Source organism: Lutra lutra, chromosome 9, assembly GCF_902655055.1.
Source record: "Lutra lutra chromosome 9, mLutLut1.2, whole genome shotgun sequence".
NCBI lineage: Eukaryota > Metazoa > Chordata > Mammalia > Carnivora > Mustelidae > Lutra > Lutra lutra.
The window spans coordinates 128,989,615-129,011,035 of NC_062286.1; the positions used below are offsets into that span (position 1 = coordinate 128,989,615).

A 21,421-nucleotide genomic window follows, 5' to 3' on the forward strand; every position below is an offset into this window, starting at 1 on the left:
CAAGCCCCACTTTGAGCTCCCTGCTGACAGGCGAGTCTGCTTCTCCCTCTCCCTCTGCCCCTCCCCACCCCTCATGCTCTTTGTCTCTGTCTCAAATAAATAAAATCTTTAAAAAAAATTCCTCCTTATTATACGACAAATTTCCATAAATGCACAGATTTCCTTTCAGACATTCTGTTCTGTTCCATTAGACTATTTGTTTATTTTTGTACCAACATTATATTCCATTAATTATCATAATTAATATAATAAAAAAACTTTGATGCCTGGTCTGGATAACTCTTATTATTGTACTTTAAAAAAAATGCTCTTGGTTCTTCTGCAAACTTTCTATTAATGTAATAATTAGAGGAACACTTTTTCAAGTTGTTTTTAAAAAATCATTTTGTGGGTTTTATTATGGTTACATTGAATTTATAAATGGTTTTTTTAATGAGCTGTAATCTTGACCTTATTGAGTCTTCTCAAACATAAACATTGTTTCTCTGTTTATTCAGTTCTTATTTTAGACCTTCAGCAAATTTCTTCTTTAATCCACAAAGGTCTGGCATAATTTTTAGGGTTCCTTCCCGGGTGTATTGTAGGATTTGTTTCTCTGATTATCTCTACCTTCTATTATTTCTGATTCATTATGAATAATGTGTAGAAATGCTATAAAATTGTGTATACCCAGCAACTCTGATGAAACTTAACTTCATCAACTTTATTGAACGTGTTCACTTGTTATGTAGGAAATGATACTATCTGCAAATAATGACAATTTGTTATCTTTCTTTCCACTCTTACAGACCTTATCCCCTGATCTCATCTCGCTGTCTCATACACCCTTGAAAAAAAGCAGTGATTCTTAGTCTATTTCTGACTTCAGTGATCATATCTCTGACAACTCAACTTGATGTAGGTTTTGCTATAGTTTCAGGTAGATTTTCTGTTGTTGTTGTTTTTAAAATTAATTTCTATCCTTTGGTTTCTATCCTTAATTTTAATAAAGAATTCGTGTTGGGAGCACCTGGGGGGCTCAGTCGGTTAAGGGTCTACCTTTGGCTCAGATCATGATCCCAGGGTCCTGAGATCAAGCCCTCTGGTGTAGGGCTCCTTGCTCAGTGGGGATCCTGCTTCTCCCTCTCTGTCTGCCCTTCCCTTGCTCGTGTTCTCTCTCTCTCTCAAAAAAATACATTAAATCTTTAAAAAGTTTCACACTGAACTTCTATGAAAGCTCGTTAAGCCTTCATGAATTCTAATTTTAACATTTTACTTAGGGTGTTGTCAGCTTTGTTCAGAGACAACGACATCACCTTACAGCGATCTTTTCTCGTCCTGTCCGTTATTTGGTGCCAGTGGCAGACTTTGCTGGACTCACTGTAATAGGTGTCAGTGGCTGCATACAAATTGCCCCCAAACTTAGCACCTTAAAATCATAAACATCATCTCCCAGCTCGAGGGTCAGGAAGCCAGGAGTAGCTTCACTGGATGGTTCTGCGTCACGGCCGGTCACCAGGTTATAATCAAGCTGTGTGCTGGGACTGCGGTGCTTTCAAGACTAGGCTGGGCCTGGAATTCTGCCTCCAAAGTCCTTCTCGTGTTTGTTGGTGGGGTTCAGTTCCTCACAGGCTGTTGGCGGACCCATAATCTCCTTACCCGACGGGCCACTCTGCAGATGGTTGAGGCTCCTCCTGACACGGCAGCTGAGTTCTGCCAGAGCAGGTGATCCGAGAGAGGGCCTGTGCTCCCCAGATGGAGGGTGCCATCCTTGACTCTTCTCATCTCATCAGGATATAGCTACCTGTCACTCTTAGATAGCTTCTTGGTCACATACACCCACTGCGCAAAACCGTCGGAGGGGCCACACAAGGGCGGGGATCCCAAAAGGTGAGGGTCACCAGGAGGCAGCTCAGAGGATGGCTACATTACTCACCAAATAAATAAAATGCGCTCCCTCTTTTCCCTCTTCCCTCAAACAGTTAATTTAATCCATCCTGGTGCTGCTCTTGGAACATGGTTGAATGTAGTGTGTGGAATGTTTTCTTTAGATCAGTGATATTTTCTAGGAAGGGATTGAATTATGGTTGTGTTTTGTCCTTTTTCTGTGCCACTATCCAATCAAGTTCTCTGCTTCCTTGGGAGTCCAAAGAGCACAGAGAAATGGGGAGCCCGGTTTCCTGCTTGCTCTGAGATCTGGGAGCCCAGCTCATACTACTCTCTCTGCCCCCATTAACTCAAGACCAGCATCACCCTCGTGTGGTTATTGGCCAGCAGCATGTCATGATGCAACCCACCCTGGCAATCCCCTCATCGTGGGGAAGGGCAGCCTGCACGCCCCCCCCCCCCCGCCCCTGCCACTCGGCTGCCTGATTGGCCTTGGACCTGGAATACTTCCTTACAAAGAGATAAAGAGCTCATAGGCCTGTGTGGGAGTATCTTTCCCCCTTTCAAGCTTCACTATATGTTCCTCTGTTCTGTGTAGATGTGTGTGCCAGTGGCATCTGAGCAACCCCACTGCTTGCTCTGTTCTCCTTGAGGTGGGAATGGGACCTCCTACTGTGGCCTGAGAGGGATGTGGTTGTGGTGGAGGGTTGGCAAATTGCCCTGCATTAGCTCCTGGGAGAGACTTGCAGGCCATGGGAAATGGAAGCCCAAGGTAGAAGATGATCTTTCTGGGTTTTTTCTATGTAATAAAGCATTGTTTTGGGGTGCCTGGGTGGCTCAGTGGGTTAAAGCCTCTGCCTTCAGCTCAGGTCATTATCTCAGGGTCCTGGGATCGAGCCCCGCATCGGGCTCTCTGCTCAGCAGGGAGCCTGCTTCCCTTCCTCTCTCTCTGACTACTTGTGATCTCTGTCTGTCAAATAAATACATAAAATCTTAAAAAAGAATAAAGCATTGTTTTACCCAGTGCTTGACTGTACTGCGCTTTCCCTGGGGACACTGATACCAAGATGCCATGGGCAGACGTGTTTGGAGTCCTCTCTCAGGACTGATAATCAGTGCATGTGATTCAGCTCAACACCTACTTTAAGATAGAAGAAATCGTGTCTTGGGAGGGAGAAGAGAAGTTAGAAGCTCCAGATCCCCACAGAAGGCCAGTATCCACCATTTTTCAAACCTGCTGTGGCCTAGCAACATTGCTACTCATTTTGTACACACTGTATATATATCCCAGTGCTCCAAACACGGGGCCACTTTGCGGGTTAAGAAATGAAGATGCATGAGATAGAGTCATTTGTCCAAAATTGCAGAGTCCGTATGTTCAGACTCATGATGGAGATTCATGTCTGTCCGGCCCCGAAGCCTCTTCCTCCCACTCCGTATCTATAGGAGGGGGACCTCATAGCCACACATTCCCTCATCACCTCCCACCCAATTCACAGCACCAGCAAACCACAGAAGCAGATGGACAAAAAGAAATGTGCACATTTATTTATTCACTAATCAACAGGCACTTCCTGAAAGCCTACTGTGTGTCAAGCCTTTCCCCAGTGGAGATACTGCGGTAGAACCAAGTCTTGACCACGGAGGGCTGCCCCATTGCTCCAAGTCCAGGAGCAGAAAGCAGAATTTCCAGACCACAGAGTAGGAATCCAGAACCTCTTCTAAATGGCAGGAATCAGGCTACGAGAGAAAATCATGTCGGGGCTTCAATACAGGAACCAGCCAAATTATCTCCCCATTCTTTCCCCCAAGAAATCCCCCAACACAGAGAAAATAGCAAGGTAGTGGTTTAGTTGAAAAAGTCTTGGTATCAGGGAGACTGAGTTCAAGTTTCAATTTTACTGTAGGACTCTAAACTCAGAGCATTGAGCTAGATTATCCTCGAAATCCATGGCTCCTATGGGCTTTGACCCAAGACAACATGCTGGAGATGATCTTAATAAGACATACTTAGTGCACATGGTGCTTTACAAAGCACTTTAAATTTCATTATGTCCATTTTATAGGTAAGGAAACTGAGATTCAGAGAGCCATATGCTCAGGGCCCTCACCCAGAGGGCCTTGAGTGATCCTACAGAAATCCTGGCCCTGGGGCCTGGGGAACAGTGCCCTTGAACCACAAGAGGGGCAGGCAGAGGCTGTTTTGGGGGAGGGATCAGGAGTCCCCCTGCTCATATGCCACAGCTGCCAGAGGCTTGGGACAGAGAGGACTGGTGGGATGGAGATGGGTGGACCCAGGCCCCTCCTTACCTTACACAGGGGACACGCAGACTTTCCCGCACACGCCCCTACAACACTTGAAGTCACTCACACACTGGCGGTCTGTCTCACAGTGGTTGGGGGGGTTGAGCATCAGACACTGGCCAGTGACCACGGGACACCTGCCAGGCTTCACCCTAACTGGCAAGAGTAGAGTCACAGGTCAAAGACTTTGTGCCTTCTGTACCACCCCTACTTCCTGGACCCAGCCCCAGCCCAGCCCACACTGGGAGAATCATCTTTTCTCTATCCCCATGACCATGTCTTCCTTCCCAAGGCCTCCGTATCCACTCAAGGCAGGACCCAGGTCTCCTCTCACATTAGGCACCCCTTCCACATAGGTGATCGGTTGTCTAGTCCTGACTGGACAGATGGCTGCCATCTGCCTGCTTATCTGAATGGCCAGGTGACTACTGCCCAAAACACTGACCTCCGGACACACTGGCTGCTTCACCAACCTGGTGAGTAAATTCCTGTCTGGGTCAGTGTGACTCCCTGGCCAGATGACAAACTTGACTAGACAATTCCTAGAAAGGAGGAGACCTGGCAGGGCCAGCACCCAGTCCTGTCCCCCCAGGTGCTGCATTCTCAGGCTTGCTCCCTCCCCATCAGCCCTTCCCCCTCCTCACTCGGGTTGAAGATGTTAATGGGGTCTTTGCATCTGAATCCACAAATATCAGAGCAGCATATCTGCCTCTCTTTACACTGCCAGTCACTCTGGCACTCAGGTTCCTCATATCCAGAAAGGCACCGAGAAGATGGTATAAAAGGGCAGGTTCCAGCTTTCAACGCTGTTGAAGAGAATACCACAAGTTAAGGAAGGAGCTGGGTGCTAAGTAGCCATTATGACTCCTGGAACAAAGCACCACTCCCCAGGGGAGACCCTCACCCAGGTGACTGCCCAAAAAGCCCAGAGGGAAATGCCTGTCTGACCTCCACAAAGAGTGACAGGCTTGAGTAAACCACACACATGGGCAGATCCTGGAAAAGGGCAGAGGGCTCCCAGCCAAGGTTTCCTAACTCAGGGAAAACAAGGCTCCACAAATTCAAAGAGATAGTCCGGGAGTGAGAGAGATGGAGAGAGACAAACAAAGTAAATAGAGCCAACAGGACTGGACAGAGCTAGAGCCAGAGGCAGAGACACAGAGACGGAAGGATGGAAACAGAGAGACGAGGACAGAGACAGATGACGGCAGATTCACAGGGTGAAGAGAGAGAGAGCAGTAAGACCAGAGGGAGCGGGGCTTGGGCTGACCGGATTCTGGTAAAAGAGCACATCCCAATGCTCAGAAGCCCACACAGAGACCTTGGAGCCCAGATGGACATGAACCCACCCTCAGGGAGGTCTCTTGAAACTAAGCTGAGAGATCAGAGCCTCTAGAAGGAGACACACCCCTCCACCAGGAGCCCTCACTTCTGCCCTGCAACCAACATTGTGCCAGGGTGGCTTTAACTCACCTATTCCATCTCCTTCTGCAGGCCAAGGTCCCAGGGTTCCCAGGACAAGAAGCATGAGAGGGAAGAGGCTGTTGGACTGCATGATGAGAGGAGGTGTGGCCCTGAAGGTCAATGGCAAACCTCATTATTTATACTTTCCACTAAGGGTGTGGCCCCAACAGAATTTCCTTAGCCCCTCCCAGCTGTGATTGCACACACAGGAAGCTAGGTGAGACCAGCAATGCTAATATCAGGGAGACAGTGGCTCTTTCCTGTCCCAGGCAAGACTGGGAGGCTTGACAGTAACTGCCAGGGAAGAAGTGGAAGAGGCTGGCCTGGAAGATGTTACCAGGCTGATAAGGAGGCCATCTCAGTAATGGGCTAGTATCCAAAAATCTATAAAGAACTTATCAAAGTCAGCACCCAAAAACCAAAAAATCCAGTCAAGAAATGGGCAGAAGATATGAATAGACATTTCTCCAAGGAAGACATCCAAATGGCCAACAGATACATTAAAAAGTGCTCAACATCACTCGGCCTCAGGAAACACAAATCAGAGCCACAGTGAGATACCACCTCACACCAGTCAGAATGGTTAAAATTAACAAGTCAGGAAACTACAGATGTTGGTGAGGATGCCGAGAAAGGGGAACCCTCCTACACTGTTGGTGGGAATGCAAGCTGATGCAGCCACTCTGGAAAACAGTGTGGAGGTTCCTCAGGAATAGAATTACCCTACAACCCAGCAATTGTAATACTAGGTATTTATTCAAAGGATACAAATATAGTGATTCAAAGGAGCATATGCGCCCCAATGTTTATAGCAGCAATGTCCACAATAGCCAAACTATGGCAAGAGCCCAGATGTCCATTGACAGATGAATGGATAAAGAAGATGTGGGGTGTGTGTGTGTGTGTGTGTGTGTGTGTGTGTGTGTGTAATGGAATATTACTTGGCCATCAAAAAGAATGAAGTCTTGCCATTTGCAACCATGTGGGTAGAACTAGAGGGTATTATGCTAAGTGAAATAAGTCAGTCAGAGAAAGACAAATTTTGAGATGATTTCACTTGTATGTGGAATTTAAGAAACAAAACAGATGAGCATAAGGGAATGGAAGGAAAAATAAGATGAAAACAGAGAAAGACAAACTGTAAGAGACTCTTAACTCTAAGAAACAAACTGAGAGTTGCTGGAGGGGAGATGGGTGGGGAGATGGGTTAACTGGGTGATGGGCATTAAGGAGGACTTGTGATGGAATGAGCACTGGGTGTTATATGCAACTGTTGAATCACTAAATTCTACTTCTGAAACTAATGATACAGTATATGTTAATTAAATTGAATTTAAATTAAAAAAAAAAAAGAGGCCATCTCATGTGTCCATGTGAACTGTGAATGTCATGGAGGCCCCAAGCCCATTAGCCTGGTGGGAGGAGGGGGCAAGAAGAGGCCAGTTGCACAGAAGCTCTTTAGATGCAGAGCTGAAATCACAGATGTGAACTCTCTGCTAAGACCTTGTGCAAGGCCCCCCTAATTCTCACATTCCTGGACTCTCGGGGATTGTGAAACTCACTACTGATTGCTCAAGGCAATTTCCTTCTCAAAAGTTCAGATGACATATCAACATATCAGCCAACCAGCAGATAGTTATTTCCCTGAAACATTGACACCATCCTATCTGCACTGCCTAGTCCATACCCGAAGCATGGAAAGTGCTCACTAACCAACTGTCAAACAGGAGCGTCTGGCCAGCTCAGTTGGTGGAGCATGCTATTCCTGATCTCGGGGTCATGAGTTCAAGCGCCATGATGGGTGTAGAAGTTACTTTTAAAAAATTAAAAATTAAATTAAATTTAAAATAAAACAGTTATCAAATAAAAAGGGGCAGAAGAAGAACTCTGCCCACAGCAAACCTCTTTGGAGCTCAGTTTTCCCAACTGCGTAATGGGAGGATACTAACAAATCAGCACCTCTCAGAGAGTTGTGAGATTAAGGGTGTGGAAGAGCTGGAAAAAGGACAATTGAATTATATCCCTTACAACTGAAGAACATTGAAACAAATCTGAGAGAAAGGTGCAAAGAGCTCCCTGACCACCAGAATCAACATGCATTTGCAGTGTGTAACTGGAGAGGTCAGATGGATGCTTCCTACCCCAAAATCCCCTATGGAACTCCCGCATTTAAAAAAAAAATTAATGTTAAGTTCTTATGTGGCTTATTATAAAATAAGTTTACTCTGTGTGTTACCCCATCTGCGGAGATTGCTTCTAATGATCAAGAGAGCGACTACCAAGTGTCAAATTCAACCCACACTTGTCTAACTGCATAGCCCAAGCCCTTATATCGTGTGACTGCTAGATGCTTGGGAATTCCCCATTCATTCCTCAAAGTGAAGGTTTGTGGAAATTCAAATAGACGTGAAAGATTCCGGCGTTACCATGCACCAACGGCTTCAGAGGAACTGATTTATAAAGTATTCTCCAGCAGTCAACTGTCAGCAGATCTGGCTGGACAAAAGTCCCTCAATGATTTACATTCTGGTGGGGAGAGGAAAAGAAGAAAATTAGTGTTCACTGGGTAACTCGTCAACACTAGGTGTCCACTCCTAGCTCAAGCCCAGTAGAACAAGTAAGAGAGAGGTGGAGGGTCTGACTTCCACCCATGGTAATACCAATGTCAGCTCAGACATCCTGGCTTAGGTTCAGGATCTGGGCTCTCACTTCCGCCCCGCTCCCCGGGGGGAGAATTTGATTCCTCTCACACGGGGATATGGGAATAGGAGAAGCTGTCACACTCTCACTCTCTGTTGCTTCCTCTCTTCCTCAATGCCACACTCAAGAGAGCGTCTGGAGTCTTCTAAGTATTTGTGTCTTAAAGGGTGAAGGGGGAATGGTCCAGTTGGAATTCTCCATTTGTGATTGATCATAAAAGCCAACTCTCTTCTGGTCAGAAAGGAGTCCTGTGATCCATTAGCAATGTCTGCCATGAGCGCCACAAAAGGAGAAAGACATTGTGTGATCATTTCTGTCCTTCATACAATTGGTTCTTAGTCTTTAAATCATAGACTGTTAAAATGAAAAGGAAGCTCAGAGCTCAGAGCTCGTCTAGACCAGGGGTCAGCAACAGCAGCCCCCAAATAAATCCAGGCAGCTGCATGTTTTTCCAAGTAAAGTTTTATTGGAACACAGCCATACATTCATTCATTTATGTATTTCTGTGGCTACTTCCCCACTACAAATGGCAGAGTTGAGTAGTTACAGCAGAGACCTACACTTACTACAAAGCCTAAAATATCTACTCTCTGGTCCTTCACAGAAAACGTTTGCTGTGCCCTGATCTAGACCAAACCTCCAGGTTGCAACAAGGGTCCGAGGCCCTCAGAAGCTGGTACAAGCCCAGAGTTGCATAAGGACTTAGTCACACAGCACCAGACCATGATTTACTGAAGCCAGTTACTCCCATGCTGATCCCCAGAACCTGTTTGGTGGCGAACACTTCCCCTCCTAGCCTGATCTCAGCCTGGCACGGATTCACTAAACCTGCGTCACACAACCTCTGTTGCCTTCTCCTAAATACTACAGATTTGTTCATTCATTAAATTCATTCACAGGAGAATTGTTTAACACATTTTTACTGCACACCAGATGCTGTGCTAGGCCCTGAGGCCACAGTGAAGAAGACACACGGACTCCGTACTGCACGGTCACTAAGAACCTAAACAGAGTGGTGCCTGGGTGGCTCAGAGGGTTAAGCCTCTGCTTTCTCAGGGTCATGATCTCAGGGTCCTGGGATGGAGCCCCGCACTGGGCTCTCTGCTCGCCAGGGAGCCTGCTTCCCCCTCTCTCTCTGCCTGTCTGCTGTGATTCTCTCTCTCTCTCTGTCAAATAAATAAATAAAATCTTTAAAAAACAAAAAAGAACCTAAGCAGAGTCAGAGTCCCGGACTGGAAGAAAGTCACTGAACCTCTCTGAGCCTGCTTCCTCGGGGTTGTACTGGTTTCTTCTACATCATATGGCTGCTGTGGGGGTACTTGGCAAGCACTCAGGACAGCGTCTAGTCCACTCGAAAGGGCAGACCTGGTTCTCATTATGGTCAGTTCACTGGGCACACAGGGAGCTGGTGGGTTTGAACAACAGCCCCTCACCTTGGTCCGGGACCCTGCCTACTCTGTCCCATTAAATGCCCAACTGAGCCTTCAGGACAAGGCTGCTTCTAGGACACCTGGGGGACTGGGCAAATATTTCTCAAGGGCCCTCTGTCTATATAAACAATATGATTAAAAAATATATTATGAGGGCACCTGGCTGGCTCAGTTGGTAAAGCACATGACTCTCAATCTTGTGGTTGTGAGTTCAAGCCCCACGTTGGGTGTAGAGATTACTTAAAAATTTTTAAAAAGCTTAAACATCTATATGTATTTGTAATATTAATTGATTATATATATAATGTGTAATATCAATAAAATATATATTTGTAATATATGTATTTATAATGTATTTGTAATATATATTTATATTTTAATATAATTAGTAATAAATTAAAATTTAATTTTAAATATGTTTATTATATTTTTCATATACATATAATTATATAGTTTGTTTTATATATGATATATATTATATATATAAATTATATAAATATAATTTATTTTGTAATATATACATATTACAAAATATCATATATATATTACAAAATATAATATAATATATTACATATATATATATTACAAAATTCCAGGAAGATTTGGAATAATGAGAGAGGACGCCAGTGTATTTGCCTGTTGTCCAGGGAGAACATGAGAAGTTTCCTCTCAGGGTCCAGGCATCATTCCTTCCTCCACGGGTCCAGAAACCAGCTCTTCATGTTCCTTATGGTCAGAGGTGACTAGCTTCAGATCTCCCAGCACAAGAAAAATGGCAGCTCTGTTATGACTCAGAGCACCAAGCTTTATATCCTCTGTATTAAAACAATGTAGACCTTTGTGATGATTAATTTGCCCTGTTATCTGGTCGAACACCAGTCTAGGTATTGCTCTGAAGGCATTTTTTAAGTGTGATTAGACTTTTAAATCAGTAGACTTTGAGCCCAGCAGATTCCCCTTCATAGTGTGAGTGGGCCTCATCTAATCAGTTGAAGGCCTTAAGGGCAAAAACTGGTTTCCAGAAGAAAAGAAGGCTCCTTAAGAGTGAAACCCAGAAAGCCTGCCTGACTCCCCAGCCTGCTGCTCTGTGGAGTTCAGGGGAGAGAGGGCAGCCCAAGCTCTTACTTGATTGTCTAGCCTGCCCCGGGGGTTTCATACTTGCCTGGCCTCAGGATTGCATAAATCCATTCCCTGAAATAAGATGTCCCATTCTCTCTCTCTCTTTCTCTCTTCCTCCCTCTGTCTGTGTATCTCTCATCTATCATATAATAGTATCATGTATATTATGTGTAGACTATGTAATATTATATATGCTAATATGTGCATATATTATATTGCTTCTATCTCACCACGGAGCCTTGGCCAGTCCCAGCCCCTTCCCTCTGCATTCCCAACATCATTTCTTCAATGCCAGTTGCACCACTGTCCTCAGACCACGTCATCCATTCTGCCACCGCTCACTACTGGCTTCCAACTGGTGCTTTGAGTGTTGGTCTTTGATGTTACCACCAGGGCAGCCAGTGGGAAGGGGGTTTTGTGACTGGTGGGTCGGGCCTTGTGACTAGACACGCTAGTGCAACAGGGACCTGGGGCACCTGTGAGGCTCTGCACCCTTCCTGTCCCTGAGGGGGAACAAGATGATGCAACAAATAAAACCCACCATGACCAATCACAGGAGAAAGGGAAATGGAGGGTGTTTTGGTCTGTTAGGGGTATTTTAATGTCTTCAATGGCACTTTCCCCCGCCACCTTTAAACAAAGGGCCTATATGCTTCCTTTGCCCTGGGTCCTACAGCTTAAGCAGCCAACCGTGCAGGGGCTCATGGGGGAAGTGAGTGGAACAGTCCATTTGCATGGGAAATGTCTCTTCCTCACCCCACATGGTTCAAGTCTGATGTGGGTCCGGGGTTGGGCGGGGGGAAGCACAGGTCAATTAGAGGTAAAAATAACAACAACAAAACCCCCACCCCATCCACCAGAAGGGCCTCTAGGGCTGTGGTCCAGCAGGGTGACTGCCATGGACGCCAGTGATGAGGGCAGGCATAGAGAGTGGGAAAAACCAAAGGGGAGAAAGAAGAACCAGAACCCATGCAGGTCTCAGGGCAGGCTGGAGGTGCCTTACCACCTTCACCCCCGCCCCCCATGGCACTGCTGGCCCTGGGTGGCCCCAAGCAGCGGAGGGAACATGGAAAATTCTGAGGGAGACACTCTAAAGCACAGGGCCCGGGAGGTGTGAGGCCCCGAGCAGGAGGCCCTCGTTACCTGTGTCTGAGGGAGATACATTTCTGAGCTCCCCATACCGATCCAAACAACGTCCTTGCCTTGCTAAAATTCATTATCTTTCTTGGTCTCAAAACCAAAAACCAAAACCATTTCAGAATCCAGAAGTCAGGAGACAGGGTTGTCATGGCTCATTCCTGTACGGATGAGGCAGCCACTGGCTCTCTCTCTCTCTCACAGTTCCTCCCTCTGTCCCAAGCTGATCCGGTGACTCTGTAAGAAGCAATGTCACCCTGCTTCCTTCCAGGTCATAAACACACCCCAAGGGTCTCAGCCCATGTTCTGACCTTTGCAGTTGCCTTATAACTTAACTTGAAATACTCCTTCAAACGAAACACACACCATATGCAGTGGTGACTGAAGGGGAATGGAGAGGCAGAAGCCAGGAGGGCTGGAGAAGAAGCCAGACGGGGTGGTGAGAGTATCAGGGAAGAATACCGCCAAGCTGGGACAGGAAGAGCAGACCGAGAAGGAATTAGAGTGAGGGCAGAGCTGGTCATTCCAATCACCTCTGGAGATCCATGGGTGATGGAGCTGGTAGCCAGATCTCCCCACCCCTCAGAGAGGAAAAGATGGCTGCTTTCTTGGTAGCATTTCTTCACCCAAGAACATTTGAGTTTTACAAGGTTTGAATTTCCTTCCCAGCCACTCATTGGATTCCTGACACAGCTGGGGAAAATGAACTGTTCTTTTAGGCTCAGATATGAATGGGTGGAGAGCTCCCAGGTTAAGCAGAATCCAGGCAAAGTTGAAAAATGGCCATCCATCCAAGAGGGATGGAAACCACCAACAAGAATAGATCTCAAGGGTCTTCCTGCCCAGCCATGGAAGAGGAGGTGGCTGTATAGATCAGGGCTCTACAACTTACTCCTCCAGAGGCTGAATGTCTCCCCAGGAGAAGACACCATTTTCTGTGAGGTCAATGAATCAGAGGCTATGGTTTGCCCTGAGGAAATACTTCCAGATCTGGGAAGACAGAAAAGAAAATGGGTGTCGGACATGAAGTAACGGTGAGCAGGATTACCTGTGGAAGGTACAGAGGGAAAGAAACACTGAATTTTTCAACTTGGGAGCAGAGCTACAAGCAGACTGGGAAAACATTTCCCGTCACTAGACTCCAATTCCTCGCATGTGGAGCATAGTATGGTCTCCTGCAAACGTTCCAGACTCCGAAATCAGTCAGAGCGGGAAATGATCGTGGCTTCCCCACTTAAGAACATCTGTATTGCTCTGGGCTGTTGCCAGTCACCATCCCAAACCTTTGCTGGGAAACATTTTGGAAGGAGTCCCAGTGTTAAGTGTTTTACATGCTTTATCACGTTTAATTTTCCCATGGTATGGAGTAGGTACAGATGCCGTCCCATTTTACAGATGAGGACAAGAAGTCTCCAGGAAGTTCTCCCTGCAGCCTGCCAGGTGGTGGCAGGGTCCTGGGGGGCTGCAGCTGGAGGCTTCTGGTCTCTTAACTCCCAGACTGAGGGTTTGGGCAGCCCCCTGGCCACGGGCCTGGGGTACCAGGATCCTGAGACCACGGGGTCATCGATTAAAAGAAGTTTGATGACCTAAAGCATATCTCCTCTTCACAGTATTCCTCCTGATGCAGACGAGGAGTACACTGCTTTCCTGCAGGTTCCTTGTGGCACCTGAATATTGTTGGCCCTGACCGCCCTTGCCTCAAAGTTTGGGATGACGAGCTCCCTTCCTGGAAAGGCACCACTGAAACTCTCCAGGCTTCACCTCAACTGGGGAGAACAAAGCCACAGGCTAGAAACCAGAAGCCCTAATACTCACCAAGCACTCCTGTTCCTGCCTGGTGGCAATAATGTCCACACCCACCATAGTCCCAGGGTGGGTGCTATGCACTCCCGGAAGCCGGATGGGCCACAAGTCAGCACTAGATCACATCCGGCCATCAGGTTGCCTGGAACACTGAGGGACTAGGTGGCTGGGTGGTGGGTTTGCTGATGACCAACTGACCACAGGATGACAAACTGAGGTTTGCAAAGCCAGGAAAGAAAGTGCAGCTCCTTCCCTACCCCCCAGTCTATCTTGCATGCTCTAAGAGTCTATGACGTCAGGCTCTGGCCTTCCTGCTCCCTCTTTGTTCAGTCAGAATCTAATCACCTAAGCCTTGAGTGTCAGAGGATCCTCATACTTACGGTCGCAAATATGTGGTGGACATGCCTGTCTCTCCAGCAGTTCTAGTCACTCTGGAAGTTGAGGCCATGGCATTGGGGGAAGAAGAAGCCAGTTCTAAAAAGGCAGACCCAAGATTCAGGGGATCGTTGAAGCTAAATCACTGTTCTTGACCCTGAACATTAGGACATACTTCCCAAAAATGAGAGGGAGATGACAGCTGACCTCAAAGTCAAGGAAAGGACGAACCACTGGGGCACTCAGGACACCAGGAAAGGAGGAGGGAAGATCAGCCAGTGAGCTGGCTAAAAGAGAAACAGTGTTGGAGGACAAGTTCAGAGCTCACAGCCAGGGGTTTCCATCCAGGGAACTTCAGAGACTCACAGAGCTGGAGAAACAGAGAGCAGCAGAGAGTAACAGAGATGGGAGAAAGTCAGAGAACAGTGTTATGGTGCAAGAACAGAACAACACACAGCAAGAGTCAGCGGCAAAGACAACGAGTCAGACAATGATCATGAGAGAAGAAGAAAGAGCAAACCAGTGAATGATCCAGACTGACAAGGAGATGGATCTGGAATCAGGGACAGGGTGAAGAGATAATGAGAAAGAGAGAGATGGATTTCAAGGCAGTTAGACATAGGCAGATAAGAAGAGCCACGGAGTGGGAGAAGAAACAGAAGCTTCTGGAAGCTCCAGAATGCCACCAGTAGAAGCAGGTGGTCCACTGCACCTGCAGGGTCTTTGGGGCCACGGGGAATGGGCCACCTGTCCTCTAGCCAGAGCCTCTTCCGTGACTTTGCAACCGTTATTGGCAACTTCCACAGACTTGGGAGCCAGAATTTCAAGGATGGGAATCGCTACAAGGGTTTCATCATGGGGGCAGATGCAGTCGTTGGGATGGCCCATTCCCAGCCTAGTGACCTCTACTTTCCTTAATTCCCCTTCCAGAACTGACTAGACTTTTCTGAGCTGATGTTACATAGCTGGGAAGTTCGACCAGACACACACAGCCCCGGTTCAGACCAATGATAATGGCTTATTTATTCCAGGGAGGACCCTGAGGACTCAAAGAACAGTATGGGAGGCGGGGGAGAGAAATGGAAAACATTTGAATGGGGGATATCACTGGAAGGAGCAGACCACCAGCTTGCATGGCCAAGTTCTGAGCGAGTTGGAGCACTGTGTCAGAACTCATTGCCAGCTGCACTTGAGAGAAAAATCTAATTCACACAGGCATAGGAAAAAGCAGGATTTACTGTTCAGGAAAAACTGAATAAACCACGAACAAGTGTTATTTTCAGGTACAGAGTGATCAAGGGCTCAAATGATAGTTCCCTGAAGATTCTCTCCACTCCACTGCCCCTCACTGTGAGGCCCCCTCCTGGTATTTGTCAGATGGCTGTCACACTCGTTCCATCTTCTCAAATCCAGGTCCGGGAAGAAAGCCTAAACACTTCTTCTGGGCAACCCAAACAAATAGAATTGGCTAGAATTAAACCTTTGAACCAATAACTGGGGCCAGGGACATGATATACTGATTGATGTAGGCCAAGGTCACTGTGCTCATCACTGGGTGAAACCCCTAATGCAAGGTGATTTTCAGGAGTGGGAGAGGGAGTGATTCTCCAGCAGAGATTAGGTCACAGACACCAGAAGGGTGAAAGGATGCCCAGTGGTGAAGACAACAGTGTTTTCTAAAGTCTCTAAGGTCTATCCCTTATGGCCATGAAAATCAACGTTGTCATAAATTTGCATTCAAACACTTCCCAAACCACCAATACTCACATAAAGTGAGCTCAATCTCTCTCCCGAGAAAGACAACAAAATGTCTCTTCTAGTACTCCATTCATCTCCAGCTCCAGAATCTGGATGAAAGCAGTTGTCTCAGTGAAGTCCACGTAAGGCCCTCTATAGACTTTACAGATGAAGTCAATGTAATAATTCTAAACAAGTGTGACCACTTTGAATGTACCCAACATAGAAAGGTAGGATGGGAACAGAATAACCATCCTGAAAACTCCTGTTTACAGAAGAGACACGTGGGAAGCAACATATAGGCAGCCACTGGCCCATAGTCCATGTTTTGTATCCCAGAAGGCAGAGATGTGAAGGTTTCCTTCTGGTGGCAGAGTGACTTTCTTGTTCAGTGAATCTGGCTGATCCAGCTCTGCAATCTGGGAGCCTCTCTCCTGCCCAGTGCCTTCCATGGCCACAACTCAGGGAAGCATTGCAAATGATGCCATTTTGGGGGAGGGGTCTGTACTTTTTGGGAGAATTCACTTCATAAGGGTGCAGTAGAAATTATCAGAGAAAGACAAATATCAGATGATTTTACTCATATGTGAAATTTAAGAAAGAAAACAGATGAACAGAGTGGAAGGGAAAATAAAATAAGACAAAAACAGTGACGGAGGCAAACCATAAGACACTCTTAACTCTAGGGAACAAAACTCAGGATGGGGTGATGGGGTGACTGGGTGATGGACCTTAAGGAGGGCACGTGATATAATGAGCACTGGGTGTTATATGCAACCAATGAATCAATAAATCTACCACTGAAACTAATACTATACTATACATTAATTAAATTGAATTTAAGCAAAAGTTTTTTTTTTAAATAGGGAACAGTAGAATATGCATTTTGGCATGAGCAATCAGTGACCATTGCTGGTGAGGGTGGGGTTTCTTATTTAGTTGACTCTTGGTCCATTTGCTTCAAATAAGAGCACAGGTTGGTAACCATAGTCAGAAGTCTCATCAAATCATGTTTGCCTTTTATGTGTTCTGCTCAGTGGTAAATGTGCACTTTTAATCTGAAGATGCATGTCTTTAATCGTCTAATTAATTCCGAGATTTTTCTTCCATTTATCTATTTGAATGTTGCCTCTCTGCCATCCTCTCCATTCTCCTACTGGAGCTTCCATTGGCTAACTATCAGACCTTCTGTTTTTATTCTCCAGTCATGTTTTATTTTCAGAATTGCTATTTGGAAAATGTATTATATATAAATTTGTATTATATATCTATATATCTTATATAGAAAGATTAGATAGATAGATAGATAGATAGATAGATAGATAGAGGTCTATCTCCATCTGGGAAATCTAAATGATGTGTATTTTTCTGCTACCTTATTAGTAAATTAATCAGAACAACATTTTTTAAATTTCTTTTCAGCATAACAGTATTCATTGTTTTTGCACCACACCCAGTGCTCCATGCAATACGTGCCCTCTCCAATACCCACCACCTGGTTCCCCCAACCTCCCACTCCCTGCCCCTTCAAAACCCTCAGGTTGTTTTTCAGAGTCCATAGTCTCTCATGGTTCACCTCCCCTTCCAATTTCCCTCAACTCCCTTCTCCTCTCTAACTCCCCTTGTCCTCCATGTTATTTGTTATGCTCCACAAATAAGTGAAACCATATGATAATTGACTCTCTCTGCTTGACTTATTTCACTCGGCATAATCTCTTCCAGTCCCGTCCATGTTGCTACAAAAGTTGGGTATTCATCCTTTCTGATGGAGGCATAATACTCCATAGTGTATATGGACCACATCTTCCTTATCCGTTCGTCCGTTGAAGGGCATCTGGGTTCTTTCCACAGTTGGGCGACCGTGGCCATTGCTGCTATGAACATTGGGGTACAGATGGCCCTTCTTTTCACTATATCTGTATCTTTGGGGTAAATACCCAGTAGTGCAATTGCAGGGTCATAGGGAAGCTCTATTTTAATTTCTTGAGGAATCTCCACACTGTTCTCCAAAGGTGGCTGCACCAACTTGCATTCCCACCAACAGTATAAGAGGGTTCCCCTTTCTCCACATCCCCTCCAACACATGTTGTTTCCTGTCTTGCTAATTTTGGCCATTCTAACTGGTGTAAGGTGATATCTCAATGTGGTTTTAATTTGAATCTCCCTGATAGCTAGTGATGATGAACATTTTTTCATGTGTCTGATAGCCATTTGTATGTCTTCATTGCAGAAGTGTCTGCTCATATCTTCTGCCCATTTTTTGATATGATTATGTTTTGTGTGTGTTGAGTTTGAGGAGTTCTTTATAGATCCCGGATATCAACCTTTTGTCTGTACTGTCATTTGCAAATATCTTCTCCCATTCTGTGGGTTGCCTCTTTGTTTTCTTGACTCTTTCCTTTGCTGTGCAGAAGCTTTTGATCTTGATGAAGTCCCAAAAGTTCATTTTTGCTTTTGTTTCCTTTGCCTTTGGAGACATATCTTGAAAGAAGTTGCTGTGGCTGATAGCGAAGAGATTACTGCCTATGTTCTCCTCTAGGATTCTGATGGATTCCTGTCTCACGTTGAGGTCTTTTATCCATTTTGAGTTTATCTTTGTGTACAGTGTAAGAGAATGGTCGAGTTTCACTCTTCTACATATAGCTGTCCAGTTTCCCAGCACCATTTATTGAAGAGACTGTCTTTTTTCCACTGTATATTTTTCCTGTTTGTCGAAGATTAACTGACCATAGAGTTGAGGGTCCATATCTGGGCTCTCTACTCTGTTCCACTGGTCTATGTGTCTGTTTTTATGCCAGTACCATGCTGTCTTGGTGATCACAGCTTTGTAGTAAAGCTTGAAATCAGGTAATGTGATGCCCCCAGTTTTATTTTTGTTTTTCAACATTTCCTTAGCAATTCGGGGTCTCTTCTAATTCCATACAAATTTTAGGATTATTTGCTCCAGCTCTTTGAAAAATACCAGTGGAATTTTGATCGGAATGGCATTAAAAGTATAGATTGCTCTAGGCAGTATAGACATTTTAACAATGTTTATTCTTCCGATCCAAGAGCATGGAATGGTCTTCCATCTTTTTGTGTCTTCTTCAATTTCTTTCATGAGTGTTCTGTAGTTCCTCAAGTATAGATCCTTTACCTCTTTGGTTAGGTTTATTCCCAGGTGTCTTATGGTTCTTGGCACTATAGTAAATGGAATCGATTCTCTAATTTCCCTTTCTGTATTTTCATTGTTAGTGTATAAGAAAGCCACTGATTTCTGTACATTGACTTTGTATCCTGCCACATTGCTGATTGCTGTATGATTTCTAGTAGTTTGGGGGTGGCAGACCATCCTCACCAGAGAACAATCCCCTATATTTTCTTTAAACCTTTTTAAATGTTCTGATATCCACATTTCGACATGAATCCATCTGGAGGGACACCTGAGTGGCTCAGCCAGCTAAGCCGTCTACCCTTGGCTGAGGTCAAGATCTCAGGGTCCTGGGATTGAGCCCCATGTTGGGCTCTCTGCTTAGTGGGGAGTCTGCTTCTCCCTCAACTTGTGTTCTTGCTTGCTCTCTCTCAAATAAATAAATAAAATCTTTTTTTAAAAAAATGACTCCATCTGGAACTTATTTTTTGTGAAAGATTTGTACTATAGCTCTTCCTTCAGTTTGTGTCCAATATGGAATGCCAATTGTTCCCCCCATCTCACTGATCTCTCCGTTAATTTATAAAACCACATCTGTTTTGTACTAAGTTTTCACTGATAGACGGATGTGCTTCTGCACTCTGTTAGGGGTTCTCACTCAGTCTGTCCACAATCAAGCCAGTCCTTTGGTCCTCTTATTAATTAACATGTATGTTTAACATATCTTGGTGTTTTGCAGTATATTTCTTTTCTGTTTCACTTATTCAGAATTGTTTTGGCCCTTTCTGTGCTTTTACTCTACTACATAAATTCTAGAATCAAAATTTCAAGGTCCTTGAAAAATCTGTTGAGATTTTCATTCCAGTTGCATCAAAGCTCTAAGTGACTGGGGGCAGCCAAAATATTTACCACAGTCAGTCTTCCCAAATATAAAAACAATGAGCATTAGTCTATCCAAGCCCTCTTCAAGTTATTTGATAAAATTTTATTATCTGAAAAAGAAAAAAAAAATGTTTTATTATCTTCATATAATTTTTGCAAACTTTGTTTTGGTTTATTTTCAGGTAGTTATCAATTTTATGATTACTATGAACATAGGATCTTTTCATCTTTTCACATATTTAATTGTTTCTGGTGTGTAAGTATGCAATTAATTTTTTGTATACTGACATGTCATCACACACTCAGTGTATTTTCTCACAAGTTTTAATGTGGTTTCCACTCCTCTTTCTCCATCTTGCCCATCTCCCACACCACCCCCAGCAACCACATAGATAAGCCTGTTCATTTTTATGTCTCATTTTACTGCATTGGTCTAAGATCACTGATAGGATTTTGAAGGAAAGTAGCCATAGAGGGCATCTTGACCTTGTACTGTCTTTAAAGATGCTGCTTCTCTAGTTTCACCATTGAGTATAGCATTTGCTGTGGGTATTTGGTAAATACCTGTTACCACACTAAACATGTTCACTTTTGTTCCTAGTGTACTGTGTATTCTTATCATAGAACATAGAACCATGGAACATGAACACAGAACCATATAGAATGATTTTCATAAATCGATGTAAAAGACTCAATTGGCTTCTCTTCCTCAAACTTTTAATTTGCTTGATCACACGAATAGATTTTCTGTTCTTGAACTACCCTTGCATTCCTAGGATGTGCCCTATTTATTTATGAGGGATTTCTTTTTAGCACACTCAATTCCCTAACACTAGTTATACTTGTCACTTCAAAATAATTTCAAATGCATAGAAAAAACTGGAAGAACAGAACAAAGAACTGTCATGTTCCTTTCACTCAAATCCACTACATGTTAACGTTTTGCCGCATTTGTTTTATTATTCTCTTTCCTCCATGTGAGAGTGAGAAATTAATGTTCTGTACTGTCCTTTGAGAGTAAGTTGTGTACATCAGATTTAGCCATGAATACTTCAGGATGTATCCTCCATTAATAAGGGCATTCCTCTACATAACCACAAGACAGTCATCAACTTCAAGGAACTCAATATCAATGATTTCCTGATGTTTTAATTACGATTTTCCCACCATATCTTCATAAGAAAAAAACAAGTCTGTAATTTTCTTCTCAAACTTTAATTATAATATCAAACACACAGTATCAGAAATAAAAGCCACAATGATTTTATCCAGGCTTTCTTTGCTCTGGTCTCTGAAGTAGCTGGGGCTAGAGATTGTCTCTTTCTTATAAGTTTGGTAAAAAATTAATGCACCACCTATCGTTTCCATATTTGAAGAGAGAAATTTAATCACCAAATTGAAACATCTCAACCTATTTCATTTTACAAAGAGAGTAATTTAATTACCACTTCAAATTCTTTAATGATTATAGCTT

General features: G+C 44.5%; 1 protein-coding gene and 1 non-coding gene across 2 annotated transcripts; one reads left to right on the plus strand and one right to left on the minus strand.

Annotated features, from left to right (window-relative positions):
- Positions 1-3,399: 3,399 nt before the first annotated feature.
- LOC125108982 (antileukoproteinase-like) lies at positions 3,400-10,538 on the minus strand. Its single transcript, XM_047745505.1, has 5 exons — positions 10,401-10,538; positions 5,644-5,744; positions 4,815-4,976; positions 4,177-4,326; positions 3,400-3,606 (listed from the first exon to the last, which is right to left on the minus strand). Exons 1-4 carry the CDS (start codon positions 10,418-10,420, stop codon positions 4,178-4,180), a joined length of 432 nt encoding a protein of 143 aa, XP_047601461.1. The 5' UTR covers positions 10,421-10,538; the 3' UTR covers positions 3,400-3,606; position 4,177.
- TRNAE-CUC (transfer RNA glutamic acid (anticodon CUC)) lies at positions 9,922-9,994 on the plus strand. Its single transcript has one exon. It is a non-coding gene; the product is annotated as a tRNA-Glu (tRNA).
- Positions 10,539-21,421: the final 10,883 nt, after the last annotated feature.

Excerpts from the sequence above, each read along its gene's own strand:
- LOC125108982 (XM_047745505.1), bottom strand. The coding sequence starts at position 10,420 with ATGTTCTCCCTGGACAACAG. Across the intron at positions 4,977-5,643 it reads TGCAGAAGGAGATGGAATAG|CGTTGAAAGCTGGAACCTGC; the intron begins GTGAGTTAAAGC and ends TCTCTTCAACAG. Across the intron at positions 4,327-4,814 it reads CATTAACATCTTCAACCCGA|TTAGGGTGAAGCCTGGCAGG; the intron begins GTGAGGAGGGGG and ends TACTCTTGCCAG.